Below are 14,259 nucleotides of genomic sequence, written 5' to 3' on the forward strand. Positions count from 1 at the left end.
ACGGGGAGGTAGAGACCCTCAAACATGTATTTACGGAATGCCGAACCATGGTCAATATTTATGACTATCCTGGGGGAATGGGTCCATAACTAAGACCATAGAGTGCTGCATTCTGGATGTATTGCTTCAATTCTGACTTGGAAAGCCTTCATATTGGCCTCTATTGTCTGTGGGGCCATGCCAAGCGATAAATAATAGATAAAGCGAAACCCTAAACTGAAATGGATAGTGAGAAAAAATAATGGTGGTTGAAATATGATCAAGGTTATTGTATGATTAAGTTATAATGAAGGTATCTTAAATGTTGTCATGGTGATGTTGTACATGAATAGATTGTACAGGTGCAACAATGGAAATATGAAAAATATACGTTTTAAACAGAAACCGTGACCAATTTTAATAGGTTAAACATGCATAGGCTTGGCTACAATGACATTATGATTTGCGCCAGATCTGCCCTCCACCATAGATGCAATATTCGTCCTGCTTTTATGTTGGTATTAACCAAGTGTTATTTACCAACGTATAAGGAACAAGTTACTTACCTGTAACTGTTGTTCTCCAGCATGGGTCTGGCATGGATTCACATGCTCATGAATATTCCCCGTCGTCAGGCTGGGAATCCTCGGTAAAGAAAAAACCAGTATCAGTTTCGTTTCTGATCTGTCTTTCGTAGTAATTACGAATCACTGGTCTCTGCGTCATACTGACCACAGCCAATGACTGCCCTCTACCTAAGCACCGCCTCTGGCAGCCATCTTCAGATTTGGAAGCACGTGAAGTGGCAGTATGACCAAGTGAAGAGCCGCAGAGGGGTAGGCGGGAGGGTTCGCATGTGAATCCATGCTGGAGAACAACAGTTACAGGTAAGTAACTTGTTCCTTCTCCAGCATGGGGTCTGGCATGGATTCACATGCTCATGAATAAAGAATACATAGCAGTACACACATGCACAACCACGGGAGGTGGCAAAGGCTCAACATTAAGCATCACATCAACTCAACATTAAGCATCTTACCTCCTCACCAGGCTCACCTCAGGCGAACAGGTTGCGCAGCACTGCTTGGCCGACCCTGGACTCCTCCCTGGAATCCCGGTCGACGCAGTAGAATTTCGTGAAGGTGTGCGTCGACCTCCACGTAGCAGCCCTGCATATGTCCAGCAGGGGCACACCAGATAGGAACGCCGTGGTAGCTGCGATCGCTCTGGTGGAATGGGCTCTCGGACGGCCAGGCAGCGGTCGGTTTGCCAACCGGTGACAGCACATGATACAGCCGGAGAGCCATCTGGAGATGGAAGCCTTCGAGAGAGCCTTCCCCTGATTGACAGGTCCAAAGTTCACAAAGAGTTGTGACGTCTTCCGAAAACCCTTCGTGCGGTCCACGTAGAACTTCAGCGCTCTAGCTACATCCAGCGAGTGCAAAGTCCTCTCAGCCGGCGACGAAGGCGACGGGAAGAACACAGGTAACACCAAGGGTTCGTTGAGATGGAAGTCCGACGGTACCTTGGGCATGAAGGAGGGGTGCGTCCTGAGCACTACCCTCGTGTCGTGGAAAGTCAAGTACGGGGCCTTGCAGGAAAGGGCCTGGATCTCTCCCACTCGTCGTGCGGAGGTGATGGCCACAAGAAAAGCTGTTTTCCACGACAGAAACTTCAACGGGGCCGAGTGCAGAGGCTCGAACGGAGGTCCCATGAGCTTGGTCAGCACCACGTTGAGCTCCCACGCCGGGGCCGGAGCCTTCACCGGCGGGAACGATCTGAACAGTCCCTTCATGAACTCTTTCACCAGACGATGAGACCACAAGGACGTCCGCCCCGTGGTTCTGGTGTATCGGGAGATCGCAGCAAGATGAATCTTGATGGACGCGTGTGCCAGACCAGCTTTGGCCAGCGTCAGCAGGTACGGCAGTACTTGGGGAGCCGTAATCCGTAGAGGGTTAATCTTCTGTGCGTGGCACCAGACAGAGAACCTCTTCCATTTGTGTCCGTAGCATTTAAGAGTCGAGGACGCCCTGGCCTTTGCAAGAACCTCTCTGCAATCAGCCGGTATGTCGTATCCTCCAAACTCTAGCGCTGCAGGAGCCAGGCCTGCAAGTTCAGCGACTTCGGGTCGTGGTGGAGGATGGCGCCTCCTTCCCTGGAGAGTAGATCCGCGTCCGCCGGCAGCTTGATCGGCGGGGACGCTGACAAGTCCAGAAGGTCCGGGAACCATATCTGCCTCGGCCACGCAGGTGCGACGAGGATCATCCTGCACCGTGACCTCTTGAGCTGGTTGACGAGCCGGATTAGCAGAGGCAAGGGAGGGAACGCGTAGAGGAACAGGCCCTCCCAGGGGAACGAGAAAGCATCGCCCATGCTCCTCGTCTGGGGAAACCTGCTGGCGAACCTCCGGCACTTGGTGTTCGTCGCCGTCGCGAACAGGTCGATCTGGGGTGTGCCCCACCGTCGGAAGAGGCGATCCACCAGATCCTGCCGTAGTTCCCACTCGTGGCACGAGCGCAGCTCCCTGCTGAGTGAGTCGGCGATGGTGTTTTTTATCCCTGCCAGATGAAACGGCACCAGAAAAATCCCTTGGGCGACGGCCCAATGCCACAGGTCCTGCGCCTCCTTGGACAGCGCTGGGGACCTGGTTCCGCCCTGTTTCCTGATGTAAAACATGGTGGTGGTGTTGTCGGTGAAGATTCTCACCACCTTGCCCTTGAGGGACGGAAGGAAGGACCTGAGGGCCCAAAACACTGCACGGAGCTCCAGGACGTTGATATGCAGGGACTTCTCCGTCGGGAGCCAGAGTCCCCTTGCGTGCAGATTTTCGGTGTGCGCTCCCCACCCTTCCAGGGAGGCATCCGTGGTCACAGTCTCCTGGTGGGCTGGGGTCTGGAAGTCCATGCCCGCCGTCAGATGCGCGCGGGTGCCCCACCACCGTATCGCTCGTCGGAAACTCTCGGCGAGCTTGATCCTTTCCTCGAAGCTGCCCGTCGTCTGGATCCAGCGCGCATCCAGGAATTCTTGCAACGGGCGCATCCGGAGCCTGCACATGGGAATGAGGTAGATGCAGGAAGACATCATCCCGAGGAGGGACTTGATGGGCCTCACTTTGGCCGCGTCGGCCACCAACATCCGTTGCACCTTGCCCAAGATGGTCCTTGTCCTCTCCTCCGACGGGGAGGCCAGAAGGGACACTGTGTCGAGCCTCGCTCCCAGAAACAGTGCGACTTGCGCGGGCACCAGGTGGGATTTGGCGTAGTTCACGGAGAATCCCAGGTCCGTGAGGAGTTGGACGGTCCTTGCCGTGTGGACCACGGCGAGCTCCCTCGTCTTGGCGCGGATGAGCCAGTCGTCCAGGTAGGGGTAGACGTGAATCCCCTCGCGGCGCCACCGGTGCGCGGCACTCGGTGAATACCCTGGGTGCCGACCGTAGTCCGAAGGGAAGGGCTTTGAACTGGTAATGACGCCCTTGGACCACGAATCTGAGGAATTTGCGGTGCCCCTTTAGGATGGGAATGTGGAAGTAGGCATCCTCCAAATCCAACGACGATAGGAAGTCTCCTTCCAGGAGAAGTTGAGGGACGTGAAGTTCTTTCCTGGCCACGGGGGGGACGCGCGGGCACCTTCTTTGAAACTCGAGCGCGTGGCCCCGGGCCAGGGCGTCCAGCACCCAACGGTCGGTGGAGATTGACTCCCACACGCTGACGAAGCCCGCCAGCCGGCCTCCCACCGGGGTGCTTCGGTGGGGGCCCGACCCCACGGCCGGTTCAATCCTGCTTGGACGCGGCCTTGCCGCCTTGACCTCCTTGGCGACGACGGCGGGGTCCGCTAGACTTGCCTCGTCCTCTGTAGGCCTCTTGCGACGACGAGCGGGCCGCTTGACGGTAGGAAGCGAAACCGCCGCCGGAACCTTTGGAGGCGCCCTTGCCTCCGCCGCTCCGAAAGGGCGTCCGTCGTTGCAGGACTCCAAGGGCCCGGGCCGTCTCAGTATCCGCCTTGATGGCCTGAAGGGAATCGTCCACTGTCTTCCCAAACAGGTTGTTCCCGTCGAAGGGCATGTCCAGGACTCTGGTCTGGACGTCCTGCCGGAAGTCCGTAGCTTTGAGCCATCCACGACGTCTAAGGCAAACGCCGTTGCCCAGCTGGCGGAACCCAGTGTCGGCGATGTCCGTCGCCACGGTGATGGCGTGGTCCGAGGCCACCTCACCTTCCTGCAGGATCTCAAGGGCCTCCGCCCTCTTGTCGTCCGGCAGAAAATCCAGCAGGGGAGCTATCTTGTACCAGAGCTCCCTGTCGTAGCGGGCCACGATAGCCAAGGCGTTGGCCGCTTTAATCGTCGTCGCTGCCGACGAGATGACTCTACGTCCCATAGTATCCAATTTCTTTCCCTCGCCATCCGGCGGGGAAGTCGATGTGGAGGCCGCACCCCCCCCCCCCCCCCGCTTTCTTCCTGGCTGCCACGGAGACGACGGAGTCCGGGGTAGGCTGCGCCCGGAGGCATAGGGGGGGCCGTGTCCGGGACCCGGTACTTTTTCTCGTACCGGTCTCTTCTAGCTGGCGTCGTGGAAGGGTTCTTGAGGAGGGAAAGGCCCTCATCCCAAATGTCGTCCAACAGAGGCACTGCGAGGACCGTCTTCCTCTTGGCCTCGCGCCGCTGATAAAGGAAGCCTTCCTTTTTCTTCTCCTCAGGGCAGAGTTGGAAAAGCTCGGAAGCCCTGGAGATCATGGAGTGGAAAGATCCGATCTCGTCGGGCGGAGAGGCCCTGGTGGGAGGCGACGACGGAAAATCCTCGTCGTATGCCTCGTCGTCCGTACCCGTCGCTGCCGTGTCAGTCCCCGTATCATCCCCTCGGGTGGACGGGGAGGAGGGCTGGAAGGGGCGCGACGGTTGAAAAGGAGGTGGTGGATGGATCCTTCTTTTCTTGGTAGGGGGAACACCAGAAGGTCCCGGTTCTGGATCCCCCGACGGGAGAGGTTCCTCCGTCGGTAACGGTAGCCTCGTCCTTATCTCGGAGCATAAGGACTGTATGGCCAACAAAATGGCCGCCGAGTTGTCTTGCGGCGCTGGCAGAGGGGAATCCGACAGGCGAGCAGGGGCCCCGTCGGTATCCTCGTCGTCACCTGCGTCGGGGTCCATTCCGACGGGCTGGCCTTCTTCCACGCCTAGGCCGTGGCTTAAGACCTCGATCAGCTCCTCCTCTGAGGCTGAGGCCGACTCTACGACGACGCCCTGCCCCCCCTTCTTCTTCCCCACGGAGGGTTTCACGGGGGTCCTATCGATGGGCACAAAGGAAGACTCCCTCCGAGGAGGCAGGGAGATTCTGGGCCCTGAGGTCGCCACCACTGGTGCAGCCACCACAGGCTGAGCCAGGGCCGCCGCGACCGTTTCGATAGAGGGCTTGGTCGGATGGATCAAGGCCTTCACCACCTTAGGTGCGCTCACCGCCTTATCCTTGAGGGAGGGGGCACTGCCACGCTCCTCCTCTGCCTTAGAGCTCGACCGGGGCCTCTCCAGGAGCTTCGCCGGGTGCTCGGCCTTCCTCTTACCCGACCCAGAGCGTTGGCTCGTGGTTGATGGTGCCGGGGAGGGTGCGCCCTGCCTGGCGCCCGTAGAGCCCGACCGTTCGGCGCACCCGGTGCCAGCGGACTCGCGGTGCTTGGCCTTATGTTGGGCCCCCGTCGCCGGGGCGCCCTCAAAGGTCTTAGAAGACCGCTCGGATTTCTTCTTCTCGCCAGACGGGCTCTTACCCTCCAGCCAGTTGGCGAGACGTTGATGGCGGTCCTTCATGGTCCGTTCCGACATATTGCCGCAAAACGCACAGTCCTTTTCCACGTGCGTCTTGTCCTCATGAAGGCAGTAAAGGCAGAAAGAGTGTTCGTCCTCCTTGAAGACGTTCTGCAGCTGGCATCCAGGGCAGACCCTGAACAGCTTTCCGGGCGTCGAGCTTCCCTTCTCCTGGGCCATCTCCGAGACCGGGCCTGAGAAGCTTCTGGAGTCCTCCGAAGTGTAGCTCGACGGATCTTCACCCTTGAGGGGCACAGATGAATCCGACACGGGTCCCCGTTGATCGGATGTAGGATCGGTGGAGCTTGAGGCTCTTTTGACCGAAAGAATTGAAGTTTTTTGTGAAAAGCGCGAAAAAATAGCACTAACGCTCGAGAGCAATAGCACGAGGATCCCAACACATGAACGTGCGGTAAAAATCTGAAGATGGCTGCCAGAGGCGGTGCTTAGGTAGAGGGCAGTCATTGGCTGTGGTCAGTATGACGCAGAGACCAGTGATTGGTTATTACTACGAAAGACAGATCAGAAACGAAACTGATACTGGTTTTTTCTTTACCGAGGATTCCCAGCCTGACGACGGGGAATATTCATGAGCATGTGAATCCATGCCAGACCCCATGCTGGAGAAATGGTATGTCAATTTTAAAGTATGTATGACCTTTTTTTCTTATTAAAGATTCTTTTAGAATCGTATGCAAATAAAGAATCGTAATCCTTTTGCCGGGAGAGGGAGAGGGACCGACCCTACGTTGACCTCAATTTACCTGCATTGGCCGTACAGCTGGTGCTTGCCAAAGGTGCCTCCACCTGTGGTTTTTTTTTTTTCTTTTGACTGACTTATTTTTTGTTTTAAAGAGCATCTGAACTTTGCCCATTGACTTTGGCTGTCCTGGCTACATAAAGGCCTCCTCCTGAACCTATTGGCTTTGGCATGCTTGTTCCTTCGCAGGTTTTTTTTTTTTTTTTAGTTTTTTTTTCTTCAAATTTGAAGTTTATTAAGTTTTTTTCAACCACATTACAATATATAATGCACAATCTGGAGGTGCTGGAATTCACTGAGGCCCCGAAGGGCGGCAAGCATTTAAAACAACCTGAAGTAACTTCCCACCCTCTCAGCGCTCCTCCCCCGGGTAATAACACTGCTGTGTTCCCCAGGCAATTTATATAATGAAAAATCAGTCTTTGGGTCCCCATTGCAATCAGTTTTCACTAATCGCCTCCACGCTGTTTCAGATCCACCAAGGGGGCCCGCCAGGCCATGTCGCTCTGCAGTTCTTTCTGTTACGTACAGGTTCCTAGCTACACTACGCCACTCACTCTTGCAGGGGGTGGTTCTGTCTCCATCTGGTTTCTGTGCAGGCCCTTGCTGCAATGAAGCACCCATTTTGGGGGGACTCATATATTCCCCCATCCTCTGACCCAAACAGAACCAGGCGGGGGACTTTGTCTGGGCCACTCCACCCTTGTCCCCCTCCCCCCCCGGACCTTGTCCCTAAAGACCTCAACCCTTGGGCAATCCCACCACATATGGCAGTAGATCGGTGTCCCTTCCACACCACCTCCTACACTTGGGACTTGTTAGGGAACATCCTAGAGTCTGACTGGGTCATAGTGCCATCTATGGAGTAGTGTTTGTATTGGCAAGAGATTTCTGTGCTGCGCCCCTGCTCAATTTGTCCCTTAAATCGGTTTCAATGTTGGCCCCAAGTCGCATCCCCATTGACCTAGTGCGCAAGTTCCCTTTGTATTGTTGCGCCTCTGTGGGGGTCCCTTTCAACTTTAGGTAGGTGAATAAAGAAAGCTTACCTATTCCCAGTGACTCCTTCAGATCAGTTATAGTGACAAAATTACCTCTCCTCCAGAGTTGGCCTATCATCTCCAGTCTGGGACTCCGGCCTCATGCCATTTCGGGAATCTCTCAGGGTTTGGTATCCTGTCATGCACCCCCGAACCCATAGATCTCCAACGACGAGAGCCATGTGGTGAGCACCATCATGGTCGCCTACAATGGGGTGATCACGAATCCTGGTAGGGATTCTGTTTTTAAGGACCATAATCATTCGACCACCGTAGCAGGATTAAATTGTCCAGCACGCTCCACTGAAGGTCACGCTGAGATCGAAGATGAGGTATGAGAACCCCCAGTGGATTCCTTACGTAAAGGAGCATATCGTTGGTGTATAATGCAATATATATATATCCCCACCCCTCGGTCCTCTCTAATCCTTCCGGCTAAAGACTGCAAACGGTATGGGGCAGCCCTGCCTCGTTCCCCTGCCCAGTCTGAAACAACTATCCTCCATTTACCGCAATAACACTCGCTCTGGGGGATGCATGAAGCTCCTGTATACCACAGAGCAAGCCGCTGCCCCATACCAAATTTGACGAGGACGGCCCTTGTCAATGTTGCGATAGAAGGGATCTTCTGCATTGTATCTGCCCCCTGTCTCCCCTTAATTTACCTGATTCCGGATGGCGAATACTGCCATATGCCCCTCCAATCTGGTCACCAGGATCAGAGTGTATATTTTGCATCTCTATTCAGTGGTGAAATCAGGCGGTAGGATGCACGTCCCTGGGGGGAGGTCCCTCCCCTCTGTGTATTACGGTAATGAGTGCATTACCAAATAATTCCAGGGCCTTCCCCGTAGTGAATATTTCATTGAACAATTCTGTCATAAATGTTGACAGGACGAGGGGGGGGGGGACTTAACCCAGCCGTATATCTGTCCTCACCCATAGCCTTAACCCCACTGCTCTCTTGACCTCTTCGTCTGTTATGGGGGCCTTTACTGCCTCTAATTCCGCATGGGGGAGTTTGGGTAGTGAAGTCTCTGCGAGGTACCAGGCTGGATCATCTGCTTCCTGGCCCACCTCTGAGAAGTACATGACTCAAAAGGTTGCGAAAGCTTATGCAATCCCATGTCTCGGTAAAGCAGTGTCACCGTCTGCCCCATCAATTCCCATAACCCACCTTTCTGCCCATTGATACCTCAACCTACCCGCCAGTAATGCATCTGCTTTATCCCCCCCTTCTCATAGAACCTTTGCTTCAAATACTGGAGGTTTCAGGGTACCTTCCCCTCTTCCAATAAGCAGAGTTCCTTCTGTTTACGCCTTGCAGCTGATACGTTGCTCACGGCTTCCGGGCCGCTCATGTGATTTGTCCAACCTTATGATTTCTTCATGCAACCTACCTTCTATTAGTGCCTGTTCCATTTTCCCCTCCTTGCCCCCTCTCTAATTAGAATCCCTCTCCATGTGGCCTTTCCCACCTCCCATGTGATGTCCCGTGCAACCTTCCCTGTGTGATTTGTTTTGAAATATTCCCTATTCCTCACTGTACTCTGTGTGAAATACAGGGTCGTTCCAGTGTGATTCATTGCACCTCCATTTCGTTGCCTTGGGTATCAGACTGTTCTCCCCCCCAAATTGGAATTCGTTTGGCTGTGACCACGATATCGGGGTGATCTCCATCGCCTCTTCCCACAATTCCATATGTGTAACCTCTCTCATGGGGATGGAAGTGTCTCCACATATCTCACCCATACCCACTAATGCTACCTGGAATTCGCAGTGTCTTGGTCCGTGCGAGTACTGTACAATATCCTGTGTGTATCCCCCCCCCCCCCCCCCAGTGATAAGGTGGCCCGTGCTCTCAACCAGTATCTTTGCTAGCACATTCTGAGCTCGCCCTGGTTTGGGGCATAAACCATTGCAAATGAGAACTGCCCCCCCCCCCCAATGTTTGCCCCTCCCCCGCTCCCCTGGGCAATCTGTTCCTTCTGGGAAAAGGCACCAGGTTGGAAACAAACCACCAGCTTCCCCGGTCACCCGGGCCCAGCACTATCCAAGCTCTTTCCGCAAACATCCCTAACAGAATTTATCTTGTTCGTACATGTCTAGAAGACCCCATTAATAACAATAGTAAGAAAATCACTATCAATATAATTCACACAATCTCAGATCCTGGACCCCCCCCCCCCCCCCCCCCCCCTGCCTGGCAACATTCCAAGTGGTAGAAACGTCACCATATGGCCGCGCACTGAACCATGGGTCACTAAGTTATGGCTCAACCACCGGTGGGGTGCCCTACTTCTGGTGATGCTGTGTATCTCTTCCATGGAGAGCCGGTATTTGAACCATATGTCACTGATCCTTTGTTCTCGCCCTTTTGAGAATCTTAAGCCTGTCGCAATAGTTATAGAAGCGGGCTAGGCTAGGACCGACCTGGGGCCGCCTGTCGTCCAGCCTTATGGATCCTAGGCTTCTTCCAGTCATTGTCAAAAAGGGTCTTCAATTCTGCCTCAGTCGCTCCCTCTGGGATACTAAAAATGTGGAGGTTGTTGCACCTCTCCCGATTTTCAAGGTCATCCATTTTTTAGTAGCATCTCCACCTCCGAAAGGCGAACATCCGTCTGGGTCTCCAGGTTGTCGGTTGTCGAGGGAGGACTGGTTATGTTCCACCTCCTCGAGCCATTCTTCCATCTTGTCAATCTGTTTTAGTGTTTGTTTAAAAAAAAAAAAAAATCTTATTTTTGTCCGCTCTCGTATTCCTAATCTCCACCACCTGCAATGTCTTTCTTAGTCGCCGCTGACTCCTCATTACCCTACGATGTGGTGTCTGTTTTGTCCGTGCCTTCTGTGTCTGATTTCGGTGTATATATCTGAAATTCACTAGTTTTGCCCTTGGGCCCATATGCTTTGCAGTGTGGATGGTTCCGGTCTCCTACTCCGTGATGAGGAGTTGCGTGGGTCTTCCAGGGGCTCCCTTATGTGTTCCACCTGCTGCCAAGGGGGAAGCCCTCAATCCTCAGCCGGTGTCTAGGTCATGAGTCCCCAAACCCACCAGTGCCCCACTGTCCCCGGCATCTTTGGGACCCACGCACAGTAGCTAAGAAACTAAGCCCCGGGGGATTGGTATTACTGATTTAACTGTATCACGTCTGTTTGCTAGTTGCCTTGCCCAATTACTGAAACCTTGATCGTGACAAAGCCACCAATGGACTGCTGAAGGCTTGGGATTGCATGCCAGTGTTCTGGTCCATCTCAAAACAAAAGAGGTGGTGGCTAGAAGATTTATAATTAATCTTCAGTCTGGCATTGCTTTGGGCAACCCTCCAGACCACTGTTCTTCGCCTGCCAAGCCATTACAAAAGGGGAAAGGCCCCATGCAGTGAGTCTTGGTCCCACCCCCAAAAAAGGGCAATCCAGCCCATACTGATTGGCCACATCCCTTCTGCACGGGACCACACGCATCCCCTGGATATGTATCTGCCTCATTGGGTGATCTGGTCATCAGGTTATCGCTGCATTAGATCACCGGTTGTGGAGACCAGTCATGGACAAACGTACCAATCTACCTACAAACCCATTTAATAAAGTCTGAACATGGGTTGTCCCCAATGTACATTAGAGCATTATTTTGGATGTTCCCTCATCAATATATACATTAATCATTCAAATTGTTCTGTTTCAGAGCCTCTGTTAACCCATCCATACAGTGAGTTGGACTAGAGGCATCCCCACTCCTGTTCATTGGGATTGGGTACCAGCTGGTCAGTTCACTGACCCGCCCATATCTCAGTGCCATACTACTGTTGGCATACATCCCCTGGATGGCTTCTAAAAAGGTGTGGGGGGAGGATCAGACCTCCCCTCCCACAAAATCTCCATGTTGATATAATCAGAGGCCTGCCTCAGATCTACGAAACTCCTGCAGAGCGCGCACCATCAACTTTTAAGTCTGCCCCTGGCGCACTGAATCTGCTTGAAAGGCTGACCATACTTCTGGCCCCTCCTCCCTGTCCTGCTAGTGTGCCATTTCTTTGTAGGTACTATCCAACAGTGAAGCAGGGTGGTATGATGCAGGGAGGGCCCTAGCCACTTTGTGAATACTGGGATGGTGATCGAACTCCCAACACGGTGGATCCTTCCTGTGGCTCTTACAGTGTAAGAATGCTGGTTAAACGAGGAGTCAACAATCCAGGGCAAGATCTGTACAGCCCTGGGGCTTTCCAGAGTCCAAGGCTATATCAACCTTGTCTAACTCTAGCGGCGGCATTGGATGGCAGGTGTATGCTACGAGTGCTTTAACATTGATGGTTGCCGGTTGTGACCTATGCTTATGGTGAATGCTTGCTTGTGCACAATTTTCCTTTATTTCACAAATGCTAAACTTTGAAATGACTATTCTCCGATATGATTACGAGGTTGGCAGATGCTTTAGATTTGTAGTACAGTGTTTGATTGTGTTTCCGTAATAAGGATGGCTCTCAGCCTCAACCAGCCATACTGATGTGTCAGTCACTGGTCTGATGTGTGACTGAGGCCCACCCTCCTCAATTGCATAAGGAATAGATGCATGTAACTGAAAGGCTGGCCTAGTTGAGGATTTGGGTATAATTTCCAGAGCAATGTTTACTTTCAGACTTCGGTAAGATGATCACGGTTTTCAAACTCTGGGTGCTAACAGCTGAAGCACCTCCATAGGCAAGAGATGATATTCTAGTCTGCTTCAGCCAAGCAATATGGTGTTCACATGAGGTTAATGTCCAAAATGGTAGTGGTGTTCAACTGGCAAACCCTGTTTTGTATCTACTTTGTTTATTCTCCCTGCATGTTGAGAGTATTTCTGCATTTGAACTTTTCTTTAATCTTTTATTCTACGTTACCTTGGAAGATGAGTCTTCATTGCGTTCAGGGGGGGAAATGGTTTTAAGATGGTGACTTAATGGACCTTTTCATTTTAGGTATGTATTCGCGTCCAACTTGTTTGAATCTGGAAACATCAATGAAACGGAATGGGCCATCTATCAGGACTGGCACACGTGGCTTTTGAATCAATTTGAATCTGAAATTGAGCTGGATGGGATGATCTACTTGAGAAGTACACCGGAGGTATGCCATTGTTTATTTAGTCCTTGCACCATTTATGGAAATGAATCGCTTGCTGCTCTTCTGAGACCACCAATCCTTCATTGCCAATTCTATACCCTCCCATACTCGTACCCCCCTTACTAAACAAATGGCCTGTGCTGGTTAGCTTGTGTGCAGTTTGCTATGGCATGTGTCTGCAGGGTATACTATACCAAGGTGTAAGCATTCAATATTGCATTAGCTATTCCTCTGTCTCTTGGCTGGTAGCACCAAGTATACGTTTGCATTCGATCTGCTGTGCTCCTGTAAACCGCTATTGGATATTTTTGGACATAATTTTAATAGCCACCATAGGGAATGTAGTATTGATCTGTTAAACTGCCAGTCTCAATCCTGCTATACCATTGCAGGAGCAATTTGATTGGGGTTTGTGGTCCTGCTTTGCTATCTGCCTGGGCACTTCAGGCTTATGAATCAAGTTCTGTGTGATCTTTTCAGTGCACCAGCTCTTATCCATAATATTACTGGTTTTTGCTGTGACTGGGTACCCTAGAAGGTTTGATGGCGAGTACTTTACTCCCATGGTTCATAAATTTAATACACAGTGGATATTAGTCTAATCTATGTTTGTGCCAGAACGTATTGCACAACATCCACCTTAAAATGTGAAGCTGGGGTGAATGTGCAGGGCTACTTGGGCTCACAAACGCACCGCCAGGCCCCCCCCCCTACTCTGATGGCCTCGACAATTGGCAGAGATCATGGGCCTTGCACCAAATTAATCATTTCTGATGGTTGATGGCTCTTTTGTCGGGGACTGATTATCTCTCGTAATATGGGGTTTACTAGTTATAGGCCATGACTGCCCTTTTGTTAAATCCCATGTGTGCCCTGCCTTGAATATCTATAGATGATTCCTGGCACCCGTGATGCTTTCACTCCCGTTAGATGCAGGATAGAGCTCTTCAGGGTGCCCTTTGTGGCCGTTTCTTTGCAGATGTTTAGGTTCTGGTGAGTGTTAAGGCCATGTCTCCTCAGCAGCCATTCCTTACCTCTTCCAATGCACCGCCAACTTCCAGAGGCTCTCTGCAGTTGTAGTGTGGCTTATCACTCTACCGGGCCATCTACAAGTCTCCTGGCAGGCAATACCGGTGCCACAAGTGTCCTTCTGTACCTTGAACTGTAGCTGACTCCAAGGTGGCACTCGTGCAACCTTCTATTATCGAGGCTCAGATTAACACATGGGCTCGTCCTTAAGGGTGTTGAGCATTTGGAATGCCAAGCACAAACTGGGATTTCACCAAGGATACACTGGACAACTATTACTTGGCCTGACTTCTATTGTTCTTTGCTCCCGGTCCCTTCAGAACCCTGGGCAGATGTTAGGGAGTCAATTCATTTGGCACACACGGGAGCTACACCCAGAAGTGTGCTGCCCCACCCTCCAACACATCCCTTTCTATCACTCTGGGGGAAGACCAGTTTTTCCATCAAATTCTGCGAGAATGGATATGAATGCGATGGAGGACAATCTCAGCCAGCTTTTCCCTTGTCAGTGACCGCAGTCTTGGAGTTCCTGTGTCTCCTGGTCTCGCCCCTCTGGCAAAGAT

The 14,259-nt window shown here is 52.4% G+C and overlaps 1 protein-coding gene across 1 annotated transcript in view; it reads left to right on the forward strand.

Annotated features, from left to right (window-relative positions):
- LOC138581389 (deoxycytidine kinase 2-like) overlaps positions 1-14,259 on the forward strand; it is a 76,453-nt gene that overhangs the window by 19,787 nt on the left and 42,407 nt on the right. The window contains exon 4 of the mRNA XM_069652684.1: positions 12,523-12,670. Coding sequence (XP_069508785.1) covers positions 12,523-12,670 — 148 coding nt within the window. The remainder of the gene's footprint in view (positions 1-12,522; positions 12,671-14,259) is intronic.

This window comes from Ambystoma mexicanum, chromosome 3p (assembly GCF_040938575.1).
Source record: "Ambystoma mexicanum isolate Mex_15411 chromosome 3p, UKY_AmexF1_1, whole genome shotgun sequence".
In the NCBI taxonomy this organism is placed as follows: Eukaryota; Metazoa; Chordata; class Amphibia; order Caudata; family Ambystomatidae; genus Ambystoma; species Ambystoma mexicanum.